At 45.1% G+C, this 24,208-nt stretch overlaps 1 protein-coding gene across 2 annotated transcripts in view; it reads left to right on the forward strand.

The window, feature by feature from the left end:
• GATB (glutamyl-tRNA amidotransferase subunit B) overlaps positions 1-22,834 on the forward strand; it is a 74,062-nt gene extending 51,228 nt beyond the window's left edge. For both annotated transcript variants that reach the window (XM_025042774.1, XM_006906263.3), the window contains 4 exons: positions 4,230-4,363; positions 11,575-11,653; positions 20,325-20,459; positions 21,951-22,834. In XM_025042774.1, coding sequence (XP_024898542.1) covers positions 4,230-4,363; positions 11,575-11,653; positions 20,325-20,459; positions 21,951-22,130 — 528 coding nt within the window. In that variant the 3' untranslated portion in view covers positions 22,131-22,834. The remainder of the gene's footprint in view (positions 1-4,229; positions 4,364-11,574; positions 11,654-20,324; positions 20,460-21,950) is intronic.
• Positions 22,835-24,208: the final 1,374 nt, after the last annotated feature.

The following is a 24,208-nucleotide window of genomic DNA, read 5'->3' on the forward strand; positions in this document are numbered from 1 at the left end:
AAGTTGGTGGGTCTGCATTCTGTTTTTCTCTCTTTGTTAGAATGACCAAATTCACAGGCATAATGAGGAAACAGCAGAGCCCCCATCAGGCACATGCTGGGCCTTCTTACAGTGTCTCCAGAAATGCTCAGTGGATACCCACCCTAATGCCCCACCACACACAGCAGATGGATGCAATTCCAGGTTGCACCTCCACAAAATGACATGTCATGACATATGAGAGTCTTGCCCAGTTGAAGCCACTGTCATTTAGTCCACAGATGTGGGGTCTCCTGTGCAGTCAGCTGCTCCCATCGTAGGCATGACCTGTCCAGTTAGGTGCAAAGCCACACATGAGTCACCTGGATGAGAGCAGTTGGAGCTCAGTAAAATGCAGTGCGCTTAATGCCCAGACTACAGGCCGCAGTGGGGTTTACCAGTGATGGATGTCAAAAGGCGCTGGATGGTGTCCTAGTTTGGGCATGTTCACTGTAACTTCTCTGAGGAAGTGTGTGGAGGGGATGTGGGAGAGATGCTCTGGGTGGGGAAGGGTGTCACTGTCTTCCTCCTTGATCTGGGAGTAGGTGTGTGTCCTGCCACAGCAGGATGCCACATGGTCTAGTGTACATTGGCAAAAGTGGAAAGTGAACTTGTCATTTTCTCTAATTTCTAAGCTAATTGCTGAGGGCCTTTGCAACATTTTTAATGTGTTAAGAACCTTTGAACAGCTGACAGTATGAAGTAAAATAATGGAAGTGATGGGAAAGGGCATTCTTTTGATGAGCAGGTTGCTTCACATCATACCTGGCACTGGTATCGGTCCCCAAGAAGGCAGGCATGTGACATTTCCTTCCTCAGAGACATCGAAACGTGGAGGTTAAAAGCATAGACTGTAGTGGTTCAAATCCTAGCTCTACTTCTTTCTTGCTGTGCGACTTTAAGCAAGTTAGTGCCTCAGTGTCCTTGTCTGTAAAGGAGAGTTTTTCTGGTACCTTCCTCATAGGCTCATTGTTGGAATTAAATGAGTTAATGTAGAGAATGCATTTAGGACGGTGCCCGGCACCTGTCCTAAGCTGTCATTGCTGTTAAAACTCACTAATATCATTAGCAGCAGCAGCAGCAGCAGCAACTGTGTGAGGTTCCCCACAGGCCTGGCCGCTGATCTCTGTGTCTCATAAGTGTTCTGGAAATATTCTTGAAAGCCTTTTACCTCACCCGGATTGCTAACCTAGGTTGCCTATGCTGCCAGGTCACGCTGTGCCACATAACCAGCTGTTCTCCAGCTTATACTTTGTGGACTTTTTCTTCTCTGAATCTGCCACTGGGAATCTGTCTTTATCAAGTTACATTCTACTTCCAAATATAGTTCAGCTAATTTCATCCCTATCAGGTTCACTGGGTGTGTGACTTAGAACAAGAATGGCAGTTGAGAAATCGGCCTTTATCCTTTTCCAACTGGATAGTCTTCCTATATTTTATCATCTCTGAAGGCAGAATGCGAACAACAGCTTAGGAGCCCATTGCTTCCAGGGCCCAATGAAAAAGTAAATCAGGCTCACTTCCCAGAGCAGGCGGTGAAGGCGAGGTGGGCCCTCTGTCTGCCTCACACCCGCACTGACCAGCTGACAGATCCATTAGCGGTGGAGGGTCCCTGTTAGCGTCTAAGAGGCTGACCTGGCATCGGCTCTGGATGTAATTGAATGCTTTGGGAAATTTGATTAAAATGTGAAAAGGATGCTTCCTGGTCATAGAGCTGTAAAGACTGTCTGGTATTATCCGAAAGACAGAACCAGTTGTTCCTGCTGCTTTAGCTATCTCTGAAGGAACAATTAGAGTTACAGTTGGCCAGGAGACTTGACGTACTGTGTGGCTGCAGTTTGAGCTCTGTCTGATGAAGAGTATATTAGCGCTGAGTCAAACGCTTGCTCGTTGCCTTTGAGAAGGACATTAAGGGTCCCCTAATACAGTGGCCTTTCTGCGTTGCTCTTAGAATGGTTTTTATGTAAGGGAATCACTGGCCCACTGTTTTCCTGAGAAAACCGGATGGCCGCACTGCCATGTTCACCAGGGACTTCTGAGATCTGTGCCAACCTTACTAGCCTTTGCCAATCTCACAGAAAAACTAAGACAACTTTACCTAGAATGCTGTGTGTTTTTTTTCCTGAAAAGCGGGTTTCTAATATAAAGAGCCAGAGCGGGCACCCATGTGTGACTTTTTATTGATCCCTCATTCTCTGGGCGGCAGCAGCTCAGCCTCCCTCAGCCCCTCTGCCTGTAGCTCATCCTATCACGATCGCAGATTTTCATGTCTGCTTCAGACTGTGTACTGAAACCACGGATACCCCAGTGGAGTACGGTTCCAGCTCAGAGAGGCTTCATCACAGCACTGACACGAAAAGACAAACAGAAATCTGTCTTGCCATGTTATTCATCCAATACAAAAACCACCCAAGGGGAAAGAATAGATATTCATCACATCCCAGCAACTCAGCCAAGCCTGTAAGTTCAAGTGCAATATTTCTAGGTGGATTTAGAAAACCTTTCCCTGGCAAAGCAGGGAGTTCTTCTCCTGACAGCTCTTTTCACCAGCGGACCAGCCTGTTTGGGCTAGAACAAAGGGAGTTCTACTTGTGTGATTTGGGCCAGATGGTGGTTTTCTACTTCCCTAGTGGTTTGTGTAGCATCATGGAGGTTTGAATACTTTTCCATAAGTTAAGCAGAACTTCCTCCTCTTACTGCCTGCATTTGCCTTTATCTGTAGTCAAGCTTTGGCTGTTCATGTGGCCTTTGCCCTGGGTTAGCAGGAGCAGAATAACAGCATTGGCTTGCAAAGAGATTCAGGAGATGATTCTGGGATTATTCAGTTGGCTGGTCACCACAGAATTTATCTGTTACAAGGGGCACATAGATTTTTTTTATTATGGAATTTCTACCTTAGCAACTGTGTGCCTGTGTGTATATTATAGCATCGACAATAGTCAAAATTTCAGAGCACTTTTGTTATTATGTATTGCTTTTTCCTAGTATATTATTCTTGCAGAAAGTTCTTTCGTTTAATGAAAGTTCTCTGAAAGGAGCAAGGATGAGAGCCTTACCTACAGAATAAAGTTAAGAAGGAATATTTCAAGATAAGAAGGAATATTTCAAGTTAAGCTTGATTTGATTGGAATTTCAGCAGGTTGGGGAAATTTACCTACTTAAAATAGGTCCCCTCCACATTTGGAAACTTCAGCCTCCCCTTTGTGAGTAGAACGTATCTTTATTTTTCTTACTGAAAAAGAGGGTGGACATAGCCAGATTTCTTGGTTCTGCCAAGTCGGTCTGAGCTGGCAGTTAACCAGACGCCTTGGAGTTACTCCAGTGCATAATTGTGGCAGTTTTAATAGTTAAAGGTGCACATGATATGATGAAGAACGAGCATTCCCATGTGATATATTTTTTTTCAAATCCACATGGTGAGCGGATTCCGTTCACTGATACTTAACCAAGCAGCTACCATGGCCCAGCACTGACTTAGCTTTAGGTAAGAGCGAAAGGACAGCATGGTCCCTCCCTCATGGAGCCGACTCCAGAGGGGGAGCAACAGTAGAGTCTTCTTCAAACAAGGCTCCTTGATGAGCCATCTTGTTTTCATGGAGCAAGATGTGAGGCTGGGTCGGCTGGGCCAAGCTTGGCTCTGAAGGCCTGAAAACTGTTGCTCCCTCTACCATTAAGTGTACCCATTTTGAAAACCATTTCTCTCACCTCTTGGGGCAGTATGAAGATAAATACAGTTACAATCCACTTTTGTTTTTTCAGAGGTAGAATGTTCTGTTTGTTCCTTCTTGATTTCTTCTTCTTACCTTCTTATTCTAGCAATCACTAAGACTTCCAACAGAGGACAGCCTCGGAAAGAGGACAGTAAACTCAGGCCAGACGTCGTGGGCCTGAGGCTAAAGGATGCAGTGTACATAGGCTGACACAGAGAGGGCGAGCGAGTTGGGGGCATGGCGTATTCCACCATCTTCTGGTCCATAAAGTCAGGCTCCGAAATACATTCATTCTTTTGAGAAAATCCTATGTAAATACGTAGCGACAGGAGAAGAATACTTGCTATTTACTGAAAGTGATCAGAATTTTCTGGTGACATCTCCACGTTTAGGAAAGAATGAGTCGGTGTCTCAGGAGGCAGAGGGCGGCAGTTTGATTTGTCTTCAGAATGTTGATCTTTCAGTTTTGGAGGGGTTTATATAATTTATTTTTCTTTACAGAATGAAGTTGGCCTACTGGAGTTCTTCCAAAATGTGATAAAAGAAACTAGGGCAGAGCCCAAAAAAGTGACTAGTTGGGTCCTCAACACTTTTCTGGGTTTTTTAAAGCAACAGAATCTTGCCGTCAGTGAGAGGTAAGTGGGTTATGGGGATTTCTTCTTCCTTGGTGATGAACTCTGTGTCCAGAAGCACAGAGTTCCAGGGCAGGGCCAGGGTCTTGCTCTCCCTGTCACCACCCCCTGGCTCCCGCCCAGGATCTCCTCACAAGACACAAACATGCCCTGTGAATTTCAAATTCTAAAGCTGTCTTCCATCATATCTGAACGTTCACTTGTTTGTTCAGGTCTCTGATTGCCTGCACTGCCCTTTGTGCTGTGTTGGGCCCTGCAGATGAGAAAGACAGGAGTTTGTAAGTTGGAGGGGTTGTAGACCTTGAGAAAGCAGACAGTCATCTCAACAGGATCCTTACTCCGGAGGCAAGCACAGGGCGCTGTGAATGTGCTAAAGGGGCCAGGGCAATCAGCCGGGTCCCTTTGGAGCCAAAACCTGAAGGTGATGCTTGAGCCAAACTGGTGGGGGTTGCCAAGTGCGGGGAGGGCCGGGGCATTCAGACAAAGGAAGCAATTTTGTAACACACGGACAGGCAGGCACTAGAAACTTCAGGGTGATGAGGTGGGCAGCCATGAGAGGAAGGGAGAAAACTGCAGAGATGGGCGAAGGCCACTTGGAGGACTTCGTGTGCCTTTGTCAAGAGCTCTTGAAAGCTGTAGCTCACAAGCACACTCTGGTTTCACTTTGGGGAATGGGATGAGGGAACAGACTAGAGGCAGGAAGCCCGATTGGAAGCCTCTTACAGAAGTGCCCAGGAAAAGTGCCCAGGGCCCGGGGTGGGGTGGCACAAGCAGGGCTGAAGTGAGGCGATCTGATAGAGAGTATTTATCTCACATCGGCACGACATTCAGATTTCTCGCCTGAGCAGTGGAGTGAAGTGAAGAGCAGCGTTTATCAGTCTGGTAGGAGGTAAAGAAATAAGTTGAGAAGGACAGAGTAAGGGAGTGTGCCATGTTCCTTTTTGGCCATGCAGAGTTTGAGCTGCCTGTAGGACAGAAATCCCCCCTCATGGGGGTAACCAACAGGCCGTCAGATGTATGGATCTATAGCCGACAGACATCTGGGGGGTATAAATCTGACCGTTCTCATCTGTTCGTTATTCAGCACCTGTTAATTTAGACTCTGTGCTAAGCTTTGGGGAAGACCAGTCAACACGGCAGATGCAGTCTCTGCTTTCAGACCTGAGAGTCTAGAAGCTGGTGGGGTAAAGAGCAGTGAGTTAGGTGCTCTGGGCAGGGAAGGTAGCAACTAAGCCAAGACCTGAGCAAATGTGAGGAAGTCCTCAGGGACACAGAGGCAGATGGCAAGACTTTGGCAAAGTCCTAGCCTCAGCGGAGCCTGGTCTTGGTGGGTGTGTTATAGTTTCAGCAACATCCAAGACCATGGAGAAGTGACATGAAGACAGGCATGCATTGATATGTTTCCAAAAAGTTGTTTACTCAAAGAAGCTAACTACACAATGTCAACTTCCTGTTCAGCCACTTGCTCACCGTGTATGTATGCATCTGTCAGTGTGGCCACGTGGGGTCAGTGTACTTCCTTACTTGGCTACTTACCAGCAGTGACTTTGGATGAGTTCCCCTCTCTGACCTTCAGTTTCCTCACTGTAAGTGAAAATGACCATACCTGCCTCCAAGGATTTTCGAGACGAAAACACACAGTGCCTGGTACATAGTAGGCCTCAGCGCTAATTCCCTCCTTTGCCATGTTGGGGTATTCAGCATGGCCACCCCGTCTCCTAAACTCCTATGGCATCTGTTGCCGTTTTGCCTTTTATTACGGTCCTCCAGGCCGTGACTCTATTCAGAAACCCCAGTATCTACACCAGAAGTGCTGTGGCTGTTTAGTGAAGTCTGAATCCATCAGAAGAGTTTATGGAAGAGATACCATTGTGCCAGAGCCTTAAAGGATGGATGGGCTTTGGGGAGGGAGAGGGCTGGGGTGCACCAGTGGGGAGCCAAGGCCGTGGGAGTGACCACGAGCCGGCATGTTTTTGGGACCAGGGAGGAGCATAGCTAGGAACAGAGAACGGAAATGGCAGAAAAGCATGATTGACTATATAATTGGAGCAGAGCGAGAATATGGAGGGTGTGGAAAGTCACAGGGACATTCAGCCATGCATCCAGTGAACAGGTATAGAGCACCCCTCCCCACCGTGGGTGGAGAGGTGAGCAGGACCCAGGCCCTCGGGAAGCTCTCAGTCCCTGCTGAGGACTAGACTTAGGTATCAGTTTTAATTCAAGGCAGAATGTGCTGCTTCCTGTTGTGGGGCGCTACGCAGTACAGTGGGAGTGGAGAGGAGGGAGATGATGTTAGCAGCAGCCAGGAAGTCTCCAAGAAGATGTGGTTCGAAATATAAATCGCAACTTTAAACGTATTGCGTCTGTGTTGTTGGCTAGGAATCCTGAACTTTCGTCTTGGCAGAGACCTTAGATGTCTTCCGGCCCAGCAGTTTCATTTAGCAGATGAGGAAATTGAGGCCCTAAGGGTAAGGTGATGTCCCCCAGGTGGCACAGCTGCTGGACTGGAAGCCAAGTCCCCTGACTTTCAGATCTGTTTCTTTATATCGTGGTCTGTGAAATTAGGGGGTTGCTTAACAGTCGTGTAAAGGAACTGCGGTTGCTAAATTAGCCTGTTGAGTGAACTTGGAGCCCCTGGTATTTACCCAAACAATTCAAAAGCACTAGAGTTTTAAGAACCCAAAGGGTACCCAACATCAAAGTAGAAGTGTACAGTTAGTTGACCCTTGAACAACACGGGCTTGAACTGCGCAGGTCAACTTATAGGCAGATTTGTTTCAGTAAATACTGTAAATTATTTTCCTTATGATTTTCTTAATAACATTTTTTTCTGTAACTTTATTATAAGAATATATTCAACATACTAAATATGTTGACCGTTTATGTGATCGGTAAGGCTTCCTCTCAACAGTAGGCTATTAGCAGTTACATTTTGGGGGAGTTAAAAGTTTTATGTGGATTTTCAACTGCACAGGGGGTCGACACCCCTAACCCCAGCATTGAGTCAACTGTACTTGCTCGTTCTAAAATCAGGTAGAGAGGAAGCTATGCAACTGCTCTGTTTACAATTTATGTAGAAAAAGGACTGAGTAGCCAGAACCCAGCTGCAGCAGCTCTCATCAGAGAACTTTTAGCAGGACAGGGTATAGCAGCCTCACTTTGGAATAGACATTAATTAGTGAACCACCTCGGCCACGAGCACAAACATTCCCAAAGCTTCGAACAGCTAGCTGCAAAGCTAGCGATAGTATCGTGATGACACCTGACAGGGAACACTCTAGAGATCAGGTGGGCAGGAACTGATTTTGCAAGTCAGCATTCATCTTTAAAGACCTCTCAGAAGACTGGTGTTTAAAGGGTCCAACCAGAAAAGCTGTTGTTGAACTTGGCTTTTTAATTATTTTGAGTATATTCCTTTGAAAGTTGTGTTTTTGTTAATATCTCATTCCAAATTACTATTAATAACAGATTTGATTTACTTAAGAAAGTGGAAATTACAGATTCCCAGACCAAGTGTTTCATGGTTAAAATCAGGGAAGTTCAACTGTCCAGTTGTCCAGTCCAGTGGAGTATCTCAGACTTCCAGGTCAGCTATGGCAGCAACTCCTGAAACTCTAGGAAACCAAGAAAGGCTTGTGAGCCAAGAAGGGACTGATAGTGACAGGAAGGTAGTCCAGCAGTGTGATATGCAGGCTAGCATCCAAGACTGGGGCTGCAAGAGCTGCGATCATGTTAGAGATTATGTGGCAGACCTGATTTCATTACAGCCTGTGAGCTAAGACTGGTTATTACCTCTTAAACTGAAACAAAGAATATGTGACAGAACATTTGTGACCCACAAAGCCTTAAATATTTATCTGGGGCTTTCCAGAAGTTTGCCAGCCCTGGTTTAAACCTGTTGTTTGGGTAAGATGGGACCTCTCGAGAGGTAGTTGAATTTAGTGGGACTGAAGAAGCAGTGGCAGTCTCGGGAACAGATGTGCTTCCCTCCTTTACCAAACGGGAAGGCAGAGAACCACAGAAGGAGCACCGAGGCCGCTCGTCGTTGGCAGGCAGGAAGTAGGAGAGGGATAATCAAGAAGAAGGAAGATAATCTAGAGGCCCTAGGAGAAGGGATTTTTCACAAGGGCGTCTAAATATAGCCCAGAAGTCGGGGTACAGCATAATGGCGGAAAGCTGTCAGGTTTGGCAACAAGCGAAGGGAGGCAGTTTTTTAAGGGACCAGCTTATGTAGAGCAGCAGTCCCCAACCTTTTCGGCACCAAGGACTGGTGTTCCCATGAGAATCTAGTGCCTGTTCATCTGAGGTGGAGCTGACACCATGATGCCAGCGCTGGCGAGCGGCTGCAAATACAGATGAAGGTTCACTTTCCCGCAGGCTGATCATGGTACCAGTCTGTGGCCTGGGAGATGGGGACTCCTGCTGTAGAGGGATAGGGTTAGAATCCAAACACCATGTACTTACAAGGGTTGAAAATAGCCACTGATGCCAGATCTTTATTGGTAAAAATAAGGTAGAAAACCAGGCAGAAGCAAGTGACTGCCAAGGTCACTTGAAGGCATTTTCAAGAAAGGGAAGATCTGATTATTTGTGAAGGTGTGGGATTAAAGCTGCAGGAGAGAGGAAATAAGCATCTGAGTAGGGTTTGTAGGAGCTGAAAGTGATGGGACTAAGAGCTTGGGTGGAGGGCTTTGATGGGAGAAGAGGGCACCATTGACACGTCGGAATCTTGCATCAGCTGACGTCTTTATGAAGTGGGAGGTGCGGTGTGTGCCGAGAAGGGGAGTGGGAAGGAGGCTTTTTAGAACAGTGGCATCAGTAGGGGCACCAGGAAATTAGCAAAATGAACAAAAAGATTTTTGAGCAACAAGAGCCACCTGGATGTCCAAGTTCCAGTGCCTGCCTTCTTGTGTCCCATGTTAATGGAAGCAGAGAACGTGGACTTTGGCCCTACAGGAGCTCAAGGATTGCGTGGGGCAGCACATTTCTCAGGCTCAGCTGGATGGGGCGGGGTCATGGTTGTAGAGGTGTCAGGGTGTCTGCTCCCTCAGCAAGCTGGAGATGGGATTGTGCCCCTGAAAGAGTTCTAATGGACTAAACGAGGTTGGGAGAGTTGAAAGACCCCACTTTCCTCCTCCACAGGTAGATACGCTGGCCTCGGGATTGGGGACAAGCACATAACGCTAAAGATGGTTCTTTAGTGCAGGTACATTCACTGACCAGAAACTAGAATTATCTGAAAGCAGCAAATTAGTAGCTTGTGTTTCTGCTGCCATTATGGTTTATTTATATGTCTGATGTGTGGGGTCTTTCAGGGTCCGTGTGACAGGTACTGGTCTTGGTCATCATCTTCTTCAAGCATATCTGGAATTGGTAGATACAGTATACCAGATGTCCCTGTTGGGGAAAAAATTCTGTGACGCAAATAGTATTGACCTATTCTGTGTCAAGTATCGTGGGTACAAAAAGGCGACTGAGAAATCCCAAGTGCTGTTAGGTCTGTGGAGGTATTTTATAGTGTAAATTTATGACCTAACGAATTAAGGTCATTAGATGAAAGGCAACCTATTTTCAGTTATCTCGTGTTCTATTTCTGTCCTTCTCTGTCCCAGTATCCCTTGCATCATCGATTCGTGCAGGAGTATGGACCCTTTTTTCTGCATGCTCTGGAAATCCAGTTCAGCCTCAGTGCTGATTATGGTTCTGCAGTCTGCACTGTAATTGGCCATTGTATTTTCTAGGATTGCAGAACACCCCAGAAACCTGCATTTTTAAAACAACCTGCTTCTTTATTACTTGTCAGTGAGGGTGGGAAGTTAGAAAAAAGATATCGGTTGATTTCCCAGCTCTCTGCCCTTCTTCCTGTTGAGATTTAATCAAGGTGCTTCACAGATGTTCCAGATACCAACTTAATAATGCCAGACACTCTCCAAACCTAATTTCCACTTTGAATTACCTTTATCCATATGTACTTTGGGATAAACAGTTTAAGGATGATGGGCTGCCTCAGCGTGTCAGCTGTTTTGAATGAACAACCCTAATGAGGTTTCACTGTACTTGAATCAAACTACAGTAAGTCATACCTGGTTAACTTGCATTCGATTGGTTTGAAATTCATGGAAATTGGCAGCGGCTAAACGGTAGTTTCCTTTTTATTATCTAAGAGCTTACAAAGAAATTAATAGTGAATGATGGCAACCCAGACTTAAACAGAAGGTTTTCAAGTGGCATTAAGCATTTCAGAAGCTTTCATTTACACAGACACACTAATGTGCTATTCATAAGTCATTCCTATCTATTCAAAACTAGTCCCCTGATGACCTCAGATAGATAGCGTTTCATTAGCTTAGTTGCTTTATGTGTTCGGAAGTAACAAAACCATATATTTATTTTACTCTTTTTAAAAAAATTTATTTTTCATTTACAGTTGACATACAATATTAGTTTCAGGTGTACAACAACCCCTGTATTTTAAAACAAATAGTCTGTAATTTCGTCTTGTCTTTTTACTAATCTAGGTGCTCACGTCCCCCTCTCACCTATTCCACTCCTAAATTCATGACACAGTGTTTGTTTGCTCCTTGGCCTTTTATATCATGGAATCCTGGGGGGTGGGGGTGGGGGGAGGCACTCCCTAGAAATGTAGATAATGAATTCTGGGCCCTTCCATGTCCAGGAAGCCGAGGTGAGCACGCAGAAGAGAACCATTTGCGGAGGTGTCCGTGAGGTCGGTGAAAGACCAGCGGGCCGTCGTTGCTTCCTGGAAGAAAAGCTCTCACAATTAAAAAGAATTTATATTTGCACAAAAACACTCAAAAAAATGGCTTTGTTAGTTGTTTTTGTCTGAAGTAATTTTTAGGCCGATCTTTCAGTTGAAAATATTTAATTACCGGGGTTTTTTTTCTTTTCTTGTCATAGTTCATGAATTTCGCTGCCACCTCCTTTTTTTTGACTAATTAAACTGAGCAGTTGTCTGTTGCTACAACTTCTGCCAAACAGCTGTTATTGTTGGGTGGTAAAACAAAGAAAAACACTGGTCACCAAAATTTGTTGTATCCTAAAATACAAAACAAATAAAATAGAGCCCAATTGGCCTAGGCGGGAGGTTAATTATCTAAATCTACAAAATCAAGGGCTCAGATTCTGAATAATCGTAAGTGGATACTATGACAATGTGCAATGCAAATTTCTTTTCTCTCCTTGGGGGCTGCTAGTCCTGTCACACCTTCTGCACTGGCTGAGCTTCTCAACCTACTGGACAGGAAAGCAATTTCTTCAGCAGCAGCTAAACAGGTATGTCCACACTTCCTAAAGCTTCTGACTGCTCTGCTATCCCAGTAAATGTTTTATGTGAAACTCAAATGCCATCACTAATTGAATTTCATAATTGAAGTATTAAATGCTTGTAAGTGCTCTTTTTATACTGAAAGGTAGAAACATTTTATTTAGCAAATGAAATAAAGCCAGAATCTGCTAGGCAGGAGATTCGCTTCTCATTTTTGCTAACCAGGAGGGATAGCTACTAGTTTGGCTTTGCCTGGAGTGTTTCCTAAGCAAGTTATGAGAAGGGCAGGGGCCCTGCAGCTCCCGGGGCCTCAGACTGCTCGCGCTTCCCCTGCGCCCTGGGTGGCCGAGGCAGCCGCACTGCTCCCTGCCCTCTGCTGCTCATCGTGCTTTGTTGCATGGTCGCTGCTAAAGTCAGTCTTCCAACAAGGAGAGAAAGCACTTAGTAGAGAAAGTATTACAAACATGCCCAGTGTGTGTGAAAACTCAGAAAAATAGCATCATCTTCACAGGTGGCCTTCTGCCTTATCTCCACCTCCACCCAACAGTTTTAGGTGGGCGAAAGATTACTGGAATTCTGAAAACTTGTGAAAATAAGTACAGAGAGAGAACACCAAGGCCTCCTGATCTCAACTCCAGATATCGCAGCTGTCAATGCTTCAGCCAGAAACTTAATGTTATTTTAATGGTGTCTTTTTGCAGTTAATATTTATACACATTGACAATAGTGAAGCTTTGGGAAAGTGGCTGCTTTTGGCTAATTATGAGGCACCATGGAGCATACACTCATCTCTGCTGTGAAACTGGAGATGGGAACTAATAAAAGACTCTGTTTACCCACCACCAAATGAGGCTGTCAGCTACAGGCACTGTCACATTTAGGAAAGGATTTTGGTTGCCTGGATGTCAGAGGAATACAAATGTTTATGACAGTGCTCAGCAGTAGCAGAAAGATTAGATGGCCTGAGGGCAGAGGAAAAACTACACACGCACACAAAAGCAGATGAGGTGTAGCATTTAAAATGAAAGGAAAAACATCTTCCCCTTCCCACTCATCTTGCCCCACCAAATAAAGGGGGGCTGGCGGGGGCAGGGAGACCTAGTGCAGTTTATATGATAGGTTCATTAGGAAGAAATGGAAAATGCTGGAAGACTCTAACAACTTGGTTCACATAGAGACAATTCGGAATTCTAAGCAAACTTCCAGCCTGTCTAAAGGAGGTGGGTGAATCCTGGCTTCAGTGAGGCAAAGTAAAACAAGTCTAATTTGAAAGGTGTGAACTGTGTGTAGAAAGGAATCTCCCTTATGTAGCATTGCCCTGGGGGTTTTGCTTTTTTTCCTACTTCTTTCTCTGTTTTTAAGAAAATCGCTTACTGATTTTCTGGTGATAAAAATGGTATTTGTGTTTTTATAAAGAATCCATCCTTCTACTGGGACATATGCATGGAAAGATGCCTGGAATGGTGTTCAACCATTATTAATGGTAATTATGTTAAGGCGGTAGAATTTGAAAATCTATATTTTTCTGCATTACTTAAAATGTTTTAATTACTGTAGCTTTTGTACTATACTTTGAAATCAAGGAGTGGAATGCCTCCAGTTTTGTTCTTTTTTCCTAGGATTGCTTTGGCTATTCAGGGTCTTTTGTGGCTCCATACAAATTTTAGAATTTTTTGTTCTGTTTCTATGAAAAATGCCAGTGGGATTTTGGTAGGGATTGCACCGAATCTGTGGATTGCTTTCGATAATGTGAACATTTTAACAGTTAATTCTTCCAATCCATGAACACGGAATCTCTTTCCATTTCTTTGTGTCTTCAATTTCTTTCAACGTTGTCTTATGGTTTTCAGTGTATGGGTCTTTCACCTCCTTTGTTAAGTTTATTTTTAGGCATTTTATTCTTTTTGTTGTGATCGTAAATGGAATTTTTTTTTTCATTTCTCTGATAGTTCGTTGTTAGTATATACAACAGATTTTCATATATTGATTTTGTATCCTGCAACTTTACTGTATTATTTCTAATATTTTTTTTGGTGGAGTCTTTAGGGTTTTCTACATATAAAATCATGTCATCGGCAAATAGTGTCAGTTTTAATTTTTTTCCCAATTGGGATGCCTTTTATTTATTTTTCTTGCCAATTGCTCTGGCTAGGATTTCGATTACTATGTGAATAAGACTGGTAAGAGTGGGTATCCTTGTCTTGTTCCTGCTCATAGAGGGAAAACTTTTTTGCCTCTGAGTATGACGTTAGCTTTGGGGTTTTCATATATGGCCTTTATTATGTTGAGGTACTTTCCTTCCAAACCCATTTTGAGTTTCATCATAAATGGATGTCGTATCTTGGCAGGTGCTTTTAATGCATCTATTGAGATGATCATATTTAAATCCTTCATGTCAGTTAATGTGGTGTATCATGTTGAATGATTTGCAGATGTTGAACCGTTCTTGCATCCCTGGAATGAATCCCACTTGATCATGGTGTGTGATCCTTTTAATGTATTGTTGTAATCAATTTGCTAGTATTTTGTTGAGGATTTTTGTATCTTATGTTCATCAGAGATATTAGCCTGTAGTGTGTGTGTGTGTGTGTGGTTCTTGCCTGGTTTTCATATAGGGGTAATGTTGGCCTCAAAATGAATTAGAAAGCATTCCATCCTCTTCAGTTTTTTGGAAGAGTTTGAGAAGGATTGGTATTAAATCTTTGAATGTTTGGCAGAATTCACCAGTAAAGTCATCTTGTCCAGGACTTTTGTTTGGGGTGGGGCGCTTTTTGATTACTGATTCAATGTCCTTACTATTAATTGGTCTATTTATGTTTTCTACCTCTTCGAGATTCGGTCTAGGAGTGTTGTACGCATCTCAGAATTTGTCCATGTCATGTAGGTTGCCACCTCCTTTAAACAGGTCTTTCCTCCACACTGACCCTGGAAACCCCGGAGACGGGCAGGGGGCCAGCTTGCTTTCCTTCCATCCTCCCAGGTCCTTAGCTTTAGTTGGAGAAACACTTGGGTAGTGAAGAGGGTGTGTGAATTCTGTCCCCAGGGAACTAAAGGCTGAGTTTAGCCCCATGCACAAGGGGACACCTCCTTTCAGAGATGGCTCTGGTGGTCAGTGTGTGATTGGGTGTTACCAGCTTGCATTACCCCATACCTTTAGTGGCCACTTATTAACACAGATGTCCAGCTCTGCACTGGGAATCCCTTGTTCTCTATGTTTGTCTTGGGTGGGCAGCAGCAGGGCCTGGGAGCCACACACCTGGCCAGAAACAATTTTACTTTGATAGTACTTCCCAGGGTGCTGATTAAGCACAGACAAAAGCTGAGGATTTATGCTGCAGCATGAGTCTGGCAACTACTGAGGCCAGACTTTGTGGCAAGCGGGCCAGGGGAGGGAGCCCTGCAGAGTCTGGCCTGGAGGCTGCCTGGCCCCCTCCAGTGGTTCCCACCCTGCCGGGTTCCAGCCAGGAGTGTACAGTCTGTTAAATAGGAACGAGCAGAGGATTGGACAACTGGAGTCTACTGTGTCAGCCCAAGGGGCTTGGGCTGGGCTGCAGTGGCCACTTGACTAACTTGGGAAGTTAATAAGTTGATGTGTTCTAACTCTGAGAGTGGAGTACTAGCCACCAGGCTGTCATTTGTTCCTGGACACCACTGAACTGTGTTTCTCTAGTGTCCCTCCTTTGTACCCCCTACTGCAACCCCCTTTTTAGCAGCCAGCCTCTCTGCATTTAAAAGCATCCATCCTAACATTGTCTTGCTTTCCTTCTGCATGGTGTGGTTTGGCAGTGATCCCAAGCTGCCTCACATTGCCTCTATTCTGGTTATTTTGACTCAGGCGAATCCAACCAGTGATTGAGCCTGCTGAGTCCCGGCCGTATTAGGTGCCAGGCACAGGCTGACGCTCTCGTTGGCCTGCTCACGTCTGCTCTGTGCTCGCGGCTGCTGTGGCAAGAAGGCAGAAAAGACGCAGGCCTGAAAGTGACCTCTGTGACTGGCAGGCAGGCGGGCAGGCGTGCCTGCTTCCAAGCCGTAAGGCCCCGTCAGCTGAGCTTGCGTCATAGAGTCTTTATAAGCAGGTCCTTGCAGGTGACTTCCATTTCGAGCCAGAGATCTAGATGTCTCTTGAGATCCCCAACTCTCTCTTCCTGCATGATGGACATTTTCAACTAGGAACTTTTTTAGGAGACTATATTGATGAACAAAGTAAACAGTGGTCAAAGTCTAAATACCTACTAGTAGGGGATAATTCAATTAAATTGTGATAAATACATTTGATATTAGTTTTTAATATGAGAAAGCATTTCTGTAATAAGTGAAAACAAAAGCAGGTCGTAAATTGTCTATACAATTACGATCACAACTATGTTACAAAACCAGTGATTGAGCCTGTTGAGTCGCAGCCACATTAGGTGCCAGGCACAGGCTGACGCTCCAGTTGGCCTGAGAAAGAAAAAGATAGGTCAGGAAAACTCCAAAATACTAAAATTATCTTGAAAGAATGGGAATACAGGTGATTTTTTATCTCTTCGATATTTCCTCATTTTCTGCAACGATAATTTTATGATTAGATTATTTTATAATTAGAAACTTTTAAAATTTTAAGTCTTAATTCGAGAAAAATATATCAGGGAAAAGGGGCAGAGAAACCACTCAGATTTGCTCATGGCAGCTCCCTGAGTGGAACCTGCATTGTAGATGGTTCTGTTCACATTCCTATGCTGCTGATTCTCCATTAATAGTTTGTTGAGGGCAAGGAAAGATCTTTCCTGCTTTTGTGCCCCTCTTTCTCAATGTCTCATTATTGGGCTGAATGAATATTTGAAGAATTGAGTTGGAGGCATGCATGGTCTGTATTTTTCTTAGAGGAGGGGCAGGTTTTCCCTAAGCAGCCAGCGCTATTTGGTGGTAACGAGAGGTGTGCCCTGTGAGGGAGCTTCTAGAAGGACCCACTAAAGACACCTCTCGGCCAGTCACTGTGGGTCTTCCAATAGCTGGGCTGAAGGCACACTGCCTGTCATAGCCATGATAAATATTCATAGTTTGTTTCGGTTCAGATTGGAGAAAACTTTGAGCCCTGCTGAGACTCCAAGCATCTTCCTCTTAATTTGCTTTGCCGTATGTTTTGTTTTTTTTTTTCAATTACAGTTGACATTCAATATTATATTAGTTTCAGATGTTCAACATAGTGATTAGACATTTATATGCCTTGCAAAGTGATCACTCCAGTAGGTCTCGTACCCACATGACACCACAGTTATTACAATATTATTATCTGTATTCCCTAAACTGTACTTTATTACCCCCACGGCTGTTTTTATAACTGCCAGTTTGTACTTCATCCCTTCACCTTTTTCACCCATCACCCTACAACTCCTCTCCCCTCTGATGACCATCAGTTCTCTGTATCTATGAGTTTGGTATTTGTCTTTCTCTGACTTATTCCACTTGGCATAATACCTTCTAGGCCCATCTGTGTTATCACAAATGGCAGGATTTCATTCTTTTTTTATGGCTGAGTAATATTCCAATGTATTTATGTACCATATCTTCTTTATCCAGTCATCTGTTGATGGATACCAAGGTTGCTTCCATATCTTCACTATTGTAAGTAATTATTGTAAGTAATGCTGCAGTGAACGTAGGGGTGCACACATCCTCTCGAACTAATGTTTTGGACTTCCGGATAAATACCCAAATACAGAACCACTGGGTCCTATGGCAGTTCAATTTCCAGTTTTTCGAGAAACCTCCACACTGCCCTACACAGTGGCTGCACCAATTTACAGGTGCACCAGCAGTGAAAGAGGGCTCGCCCAGTTCCTCATCCTGGCCCAATGTCGTTTGTTAATGACGGTCATTCTGACAGGTGCGAGGTGATAGCTCACTGTGGCTCTAACTTGCACTTCCCTTCATATGTCTGTTGGCCATCTGCATGTCCTCTCAGGAGAAATGCCTATTCAGGTCATTCTTCAGTCAGTGTTTGTTTCTTTTTGGTGTTGAGTTGTATGAGTTCCTCACGTCTTAGATCTCAACCCCTCGTCGAATGTGTCGGTGGTGGATATCTTCTCCCACGCAGTATGTTGTCCCTCATCCTGTTTATGGTTTCCTTCGCTGTGCAAACACTTTTTAGTTTAATGTAGCTCCATTTGTTTATTTTTCCTTTTGTTTCCCTTGCTCAGGGAGACATATCCAAAGAAATATTGCTGAGAGTGATGTCAAAGGGTTTACTGCCCATGTTTTTTTCTAGGAGCTCCATTGTCTCGGGTCCCACATCCAAGTCCCCAATCCATTTTGAGTTCATTTTTGTATGTAGTGTAATGTATCTGTCCAGCTTTCCTAACACCGTCCACCAAAGAGTCTTTCTTCACTCCACTGTCCCCCCTGCTTCCCACTCTGCCCCATCAGAGCACGCATCCATCCCCACGCCAGCACCACCCCGCCTTGACCGCCATAGCCCTGTAGTACAGCCTGGAATCAGGTAGCATGATACCTCCAACTTTGTTCTTCTTAAGATCGCTTTAGCTTTTCAGGGGCCTATTGTGCAGGGCCTGACTCCCAAAGCATAAGTCGCTTCAGCAGGTCTCTGGTGCCCGCCGAGTTTGCCTTTCCGGTATGTCATTTGTGGAGCTGGTTAGGTGGTGGTCTGGTGTGGTCTGAAGCCGGCCACTGGGTGTTCTTGAGCTTCTTGGGAAGGGCTCTTGTACAGACCAAGGTCAGCTACCGCTTCTGCTGGGCTTGGGGCCACAAAGTGATCTGTAGTTGGTTGCTGCTTGCACTGGACTTGGAGGCACTTGGGAGAGGCTGTGCTGCAAACCCAGGCTGGCTACCAGTTGCACCAGGCTTGGGACCCTTTGGTGGGCACCACAGTATGAGCCGAGGCCAGCCACCACTTGTGCCGGGCTTGTGGCCACTTAGCTGCAGCTATGTTCCAAGTCAAAATGAGCCGCCACTTGTGCTGGGCTTGGGGCCACTTAGCAAGAGGTACAGGGCATGCCAAGGCCAGCTGCTGTTGCTTTGCGCTCTGTGGACCTTTGAGAGATTTTAGGAAAGTCCACAGCACAAACTGAGGCAAGCCATTTGTGTGGAGGAGACACTAGAAGTGACTAAGGCAAGCAAGTTGGGTGGGGAGGGGTCTTCTTGGAATCCCCAGGGCAAGGCTAACAAGTGTTAGGTTGATGGACAGCTTAGACTTAGCATCCACCTGTGCCAGGCTGCCAGCATTTCCATCCCCAGTGAAATCTGCCATTACCCCCTGATCCTCCAGCCCTGAAGCATCAATTTAATTCCTCCCTGTATGTCCTTGATGCTTTTTGAGTTGCTGCCAATGTGCTGGGGCCAGAGCAAGCCCATGCACAGGCCCCTCAAGGGGAGCGCCTCAGCCCCCAGCTGCCCTCCATCTCACTCAGATGCAATCTCCACTGGTTTTTCACAGCCAGATGTTATGGGGACTCGTCTTCCCAGCACTGGTGCCCGGGGCTGGGCCCCTTTGCTCCTCAGGGGGTCCTCTGCAGCCAAGATAACCCTCCCGATTTTTACTTGCCACAGCATGCACGTCAGACCTGCCCATTCTGTGTCTCCGCACCGCCTTCCAGTCTCAGTCTGGCTTCTTTATATGGCTTCTGTTCAGCTAGTCTTCAGGTGGTTTTCAGTGACAGTTCTATAATTTAGTTGTAATTTTGATGTGGTTGTGAGAGGAGGGAGCACAACTTTTACCTACTCCACAACCTTGACCAAAAGTCCTATGTGCTAATTATTGACTAGCTTCTTTTCTGGGAGGAATGGCTGGCTCCTGGCTGGCCCGTCCTCACTGGAATGGTCAGTGGGTGTTCAGTGCTCAGTGCTGACTGCAGGCCGAGTTGAAGTAGGTACCTCAGGAGACTAACGGGAAAACCACCCTCTTCCAGCTTACACTAGAAAAATAAGAGGTATAAGGGAGACTACCCTAGGCAATGCTTTCTTTAAAAATATTTTCTTTTTCCAACTTGGATAAATTTGGAGATTTATCACTTTTTAAGTAGAAAAAATACCAACACCATTAAATATTAATCATCCTAGCCAGATTCAGGGCCAGCTCTATCTGGAGGGAATGAATTGGTAGGCTGGGGTCCCTGTGGATTATGATTTATGTTTTTTGTTACTTTCTATTTTTTATCTTCATTATGAGGCCACGTTCTTACGCCCTTAAAATCATGTTTCCCAGCGGGCTGAGTTTTCTGGACGTCATCTAAGTACAGTGGTTACTTCCTACAGTCTGTGTGACCCCATCCTTCACCACAATGTCATCTCAGTTAATTCAGGGGACGTGAGACAAAGCTGGGCCTGGCCCCCTGACTCCTATCAGCAGGGGTCCTGTGAGTAATCATCTCATACCTCCCCAGCTTGTCCCTGCCCCGTGGTTTGAGTCAGCAGGTGGGGAGTACCTGTCTCGGCAGGTGCAGCCTCACGCTCTGAGGAAGCCATTCAGCATGGGGAGATTCCAGGGGTTTCTGCATGGCCCGCAGAGCAACCTCGGTCCTGGATGCCTCGGAAGAGACGGGGCGCCCTGTGGGCCAAGCCCACACAGCTGGGGATTCATCGAGTCTGCTCTTCCTGCCTCCGTTCTACTTGTCCCAGCAAGTGGAGCTGACAAAAGAGCTGACTCCGGGCTTCTCGTCCCTCTCTCCCATCTCTGGCCTGTAGGTGTTTGAGGAACTGTGGAGGAATGAAGGGAAGACTCCAGCGCAGATTGTGTCAGAAAAGCAGCTTGAACTAATGCAGGATCAAGAGGCACTGGAACAGCTCTGCCACGCCATGATGGAGGAACATCCTCAAGTGGTAATTACCACCCGCAGGGTGAAGAGGGCTTCATGTGCAGCTGGAACGAGGGGCCACCGCCCTGGCTGGCAGAGGGTGGGTTTGTGGACATGGCCAAGAGCCTGTCCACTGCTTCCTGTTGCAGCTCAGAGGCGTTGCTTACCAGTGGCTGGCCCGGTTTCACCAGTAATTCCATAAGTATTTTTGTCAGTTTTTAGCTAATGTCAAGAGAGAAAATTAGGTGAATATTGGAAACATATAACTTTTTCCAAGGAAAAGGAGAATCTACCCCTGCAGTTTAATTTCACAGAGTTCCAATTTGAAAGGTGGTTCTCACACTCACTGGATCCAAGTTTTGACCTCCTAAGCTTGCCACCCTCCCCGGGGTTGGCACTCTGAGTCCTCTGCGGCTCTGCCTTCTACAGAGGACCTGTCAGTAATGAACCAGCAGGCGTGACCACGGAACAGGGAGACAGACCGGGAAATACTTTAGCTTCATGCTGTTAAGAAGTGGGAAGAAAGGCAGAGAGGAAAATTATTTGTAAATTATGGAGAAAATCCTTGACAGGAACATAGCTGAAAACCCAGTCATTTTGTATTCTGAGCATAGAACAAAATAGAAAAAAATACAATGAGTAGCATCCTTCCCTCCCCAAGTCTAATCATTGTCTAGAGATATTTTTCAGTGGGGAAAAAAATGGCTAGCACCTCTTTCAGAATAATACCCACCCACCTATCAGTTTGCCAAGGACACCAACGGCTCTGTGAAGAGCTCTTGATGAGGAAAACGAGCTTGCACTGGGTTTTGGCACTCCATCCTCCTGCCTCATCCGCAGTGACTGATACAGACACACTTTTAGTTTGACTCACTCTGCGGCACTGAGTGCAGGTTCTCACAGGCGTCACTGCTGATCAAGATGCGGCAGAGCAGGAGGTCAGAGCGGGTGCCCCGGCTGCCGGTGGCTATTTAATAGAAATTCAGCACCTCCTGCCTTTGTTGTCCCCATCCTGCCCACCACAGTGCACGCCCCCCACCCAGATGCTCTGGGAGAGTTGCCGTTTGTGGATTTGTTTTCTAACAAACAAATCTTCTTGGCATCGAGTGGGGGAGAAAGCTATGCATTGCAGTGGATGAGAGAGGAGCCTCGCCCTGATTAGACTGGGTCTTCCGCCTGAGAGAGGTGACTCACTCACAGGCTGAAAAGCTCCACGTCCTGGTGTCACCCGGGAAGAGCACCCTCGTCCCTGTGTGCCAGCTTCTCTGGCTCTCAGCATTCATTTGTGCTGCATCACAGTCCTCTTGGCCACTTTAATTGGAAGGCAGAGTAGTGATGTCTCCTTTGATGGGAGCCTAGAAACTTCCTCAAAAGTTCATCCCTCCCCTTTTTCCTTTTCTTATTTTCTAATAATAAAAGAAAAAAAACAATTTAAGTTTCAGTAAACATAAACCTTAATTTAGGATTTTTAGGTATGAGTCTGTTTTCTTCTCTAAAACAATTTCTGTGTTTAAAGGTGATGGATATGAAGAAAGGAAACCCCAGAGCTATAAATAAACTGATTGGGTTGGTCCGGAAAGCGACTGTCAACCGAGCAGATCCGACTGTGATAAAGGAGATACTGGAGAAGCAGCTGTCATCACGCAGTGTTTCAGGTCCCTCTGACGGACACAGAAGTGGAGCCTGTGAAACCTGACGGCCTGAGCTCGACACGCCGGCCTCTCCCCATCCCCAGGCCAAGCCAGATGGCCACCCCTGACCCCGTGCCCTGGGTGCTACCTCCACAAGACCAGCAGCCTCACCTCTGTTTGTGTCACTGATGCCAAAATGGCTCCAGCATCGCTGCAGCAGTGTTCAGAAACAGCACATTCCAGTGCTGAATAATTCTAAACGAAATGGAGCATACTGTTTCAAATGCTGTTAACCTTTCTAAGAAAGCTTCATTCTAAAGACGTCCTAAGAGCAGCCATTGTTTTAGGTGCTGGGGACTAGCAGTAATCAAGACAGACCAGAATTTAAGTGCAGTATTTTAGACCTAAAAATTGGTTAATAAAGAGGTAAGCACAACAAAATTCATTCATTGACACGGCATAAATGTGCGTTTGTCTGGAGAGGTCCACGAGGACGGGGCGGGGGACATTAGTCTTAGTATTAGGTACTAGTACAAGTCACCCATCCACTGAGTATGACATTGCCTGTTCTCCTCAGGGATCCCAGAAGGCGGAGGTCTAAGAATAAATATTTTTAATAAAATAGACAAGAGAAATTTTCAAATAAATTTAATGAATAAAATATATACTGAAATATCACATAAAAAATTAACTTACACTTCAAAGATTGTGTAGTTGACAACTCCCCCCCCACCCTCAGGCCAAAAAAAAAAAAAAAGGATAAAAAGAATAAGCTATAACATTAAATTGATTTGTTTGGCCTGGAAAAAATAAGATTATAAACTAGTAAATCAAAACCTTGACCTTTAACAGTAACTGTGGTGCCGCTAGCAGTATCTCGGTGGCGGCTGGGTTGCTTTCACCCCTGTTCTCACGACAATAATACTATTTCTAACGCACCGTGTGCCCCTTTGTTCATTATACGCCTTTGTCACCTCTGACTCACAATGCTTAAAGACTAGTTTTGCAAATGCTGTTTTTTAAAAGCACATGTCAAACTGTGACATAAGAGAACAAAAATTTTCGGAGGCCTTGATTTTACACTGAATTCTTCAGCCTGCTAAGAAGAGGACAAGCATTGCATTTCCATCACGAACGCTGCTCTGGTGGTAGCTGGGGAATTGGAGCAAAGTGGACCTTCTCCCATCGCCAGTTTATCAATTAATGGTTACAGACGATTGCTCAGGACTTCCCTACGAAGAATAATGAGGGAAGTGTCCCGCTTGCCCAGCCAGAAAGCAGGGACAGACAGGAAACCAGTTGTGCGGTCCATTTCAGATAAGCATGAAGACGTAAGATTAAAAAAAAATTGTTTTTAAATTATTGATTCAGAATTATAAGAGAATATGTCACATCACCCAGGAAGCCATGTGCCCCTCACACATTCTGACGCAATACTGAAAACTCTTGGGCCTAACAGTAAAATATTTTCATTAAACTTCTTTTCAAGAGAGAAAGGCAGTTCTCTCTCTCCACTCTGCAAATCTTTATGAATTACAAACAGGCTAAGGCCGTATGAGACTGGAATCTGATGGAGTCACTGTTTTATAAATAATAAAGTTCAGTTTCATTTTACAAACTCCCTTTTCAACAAAAGTCTGGCTTCTTAGTCATCAAACTACGGAAAGCACTGAAGGATCTTTATAGACCATTTCAAATCAAGGGCTTAAATGCGGGGGTGGGGGACAGCCAGAGGAAGATGGTTGACCGAAACTGTTATGTCAGGTGCAAGTTGTATTATGGACTGACCGTTTCCAGAGAAAAGTCACTCGATCTTTACCACACTAATTGTCGTCCAGCTCTGACAGCTGCCTGTGGTCTTGAATGCCCACTTCTGAAATCCTGAAAATCAGACTCACGTCGTTATAACTGCTAATAAGAAAAAAAACAAAACAAAAACCCCACAGCTCAGATATCTTACTTGGAACCTGACTAGATATTTGAAAGATATGTTCATATAACACTCAAAGAAATTCACAAAGTATGGCTCTGCTCATAAATGGGCCTTGGTGAAAGACAATTTTAAATAATTTTTTGCATGAATATGAATTTAGTCTGGTTTGCTATTCAGGGGCAAATCTCATTAAAATGTATGAGTTAGCGC

This window comes from Pteropus alecto, unplaced genomic scaffold, assembly GCF_000325575.1.
Source record: "Pteropus alecto unplaced genomic scaffold, ASM32557v1 scaffold50, whole genome shotgun sequence".
Taxonomy (NCBI): domain Eukaryota; kingdom Metazoa; phylum Chordata; class Mammalia; order Chiroptera; family Pteropodidae; genus Pteropus; species Pteropus alecto.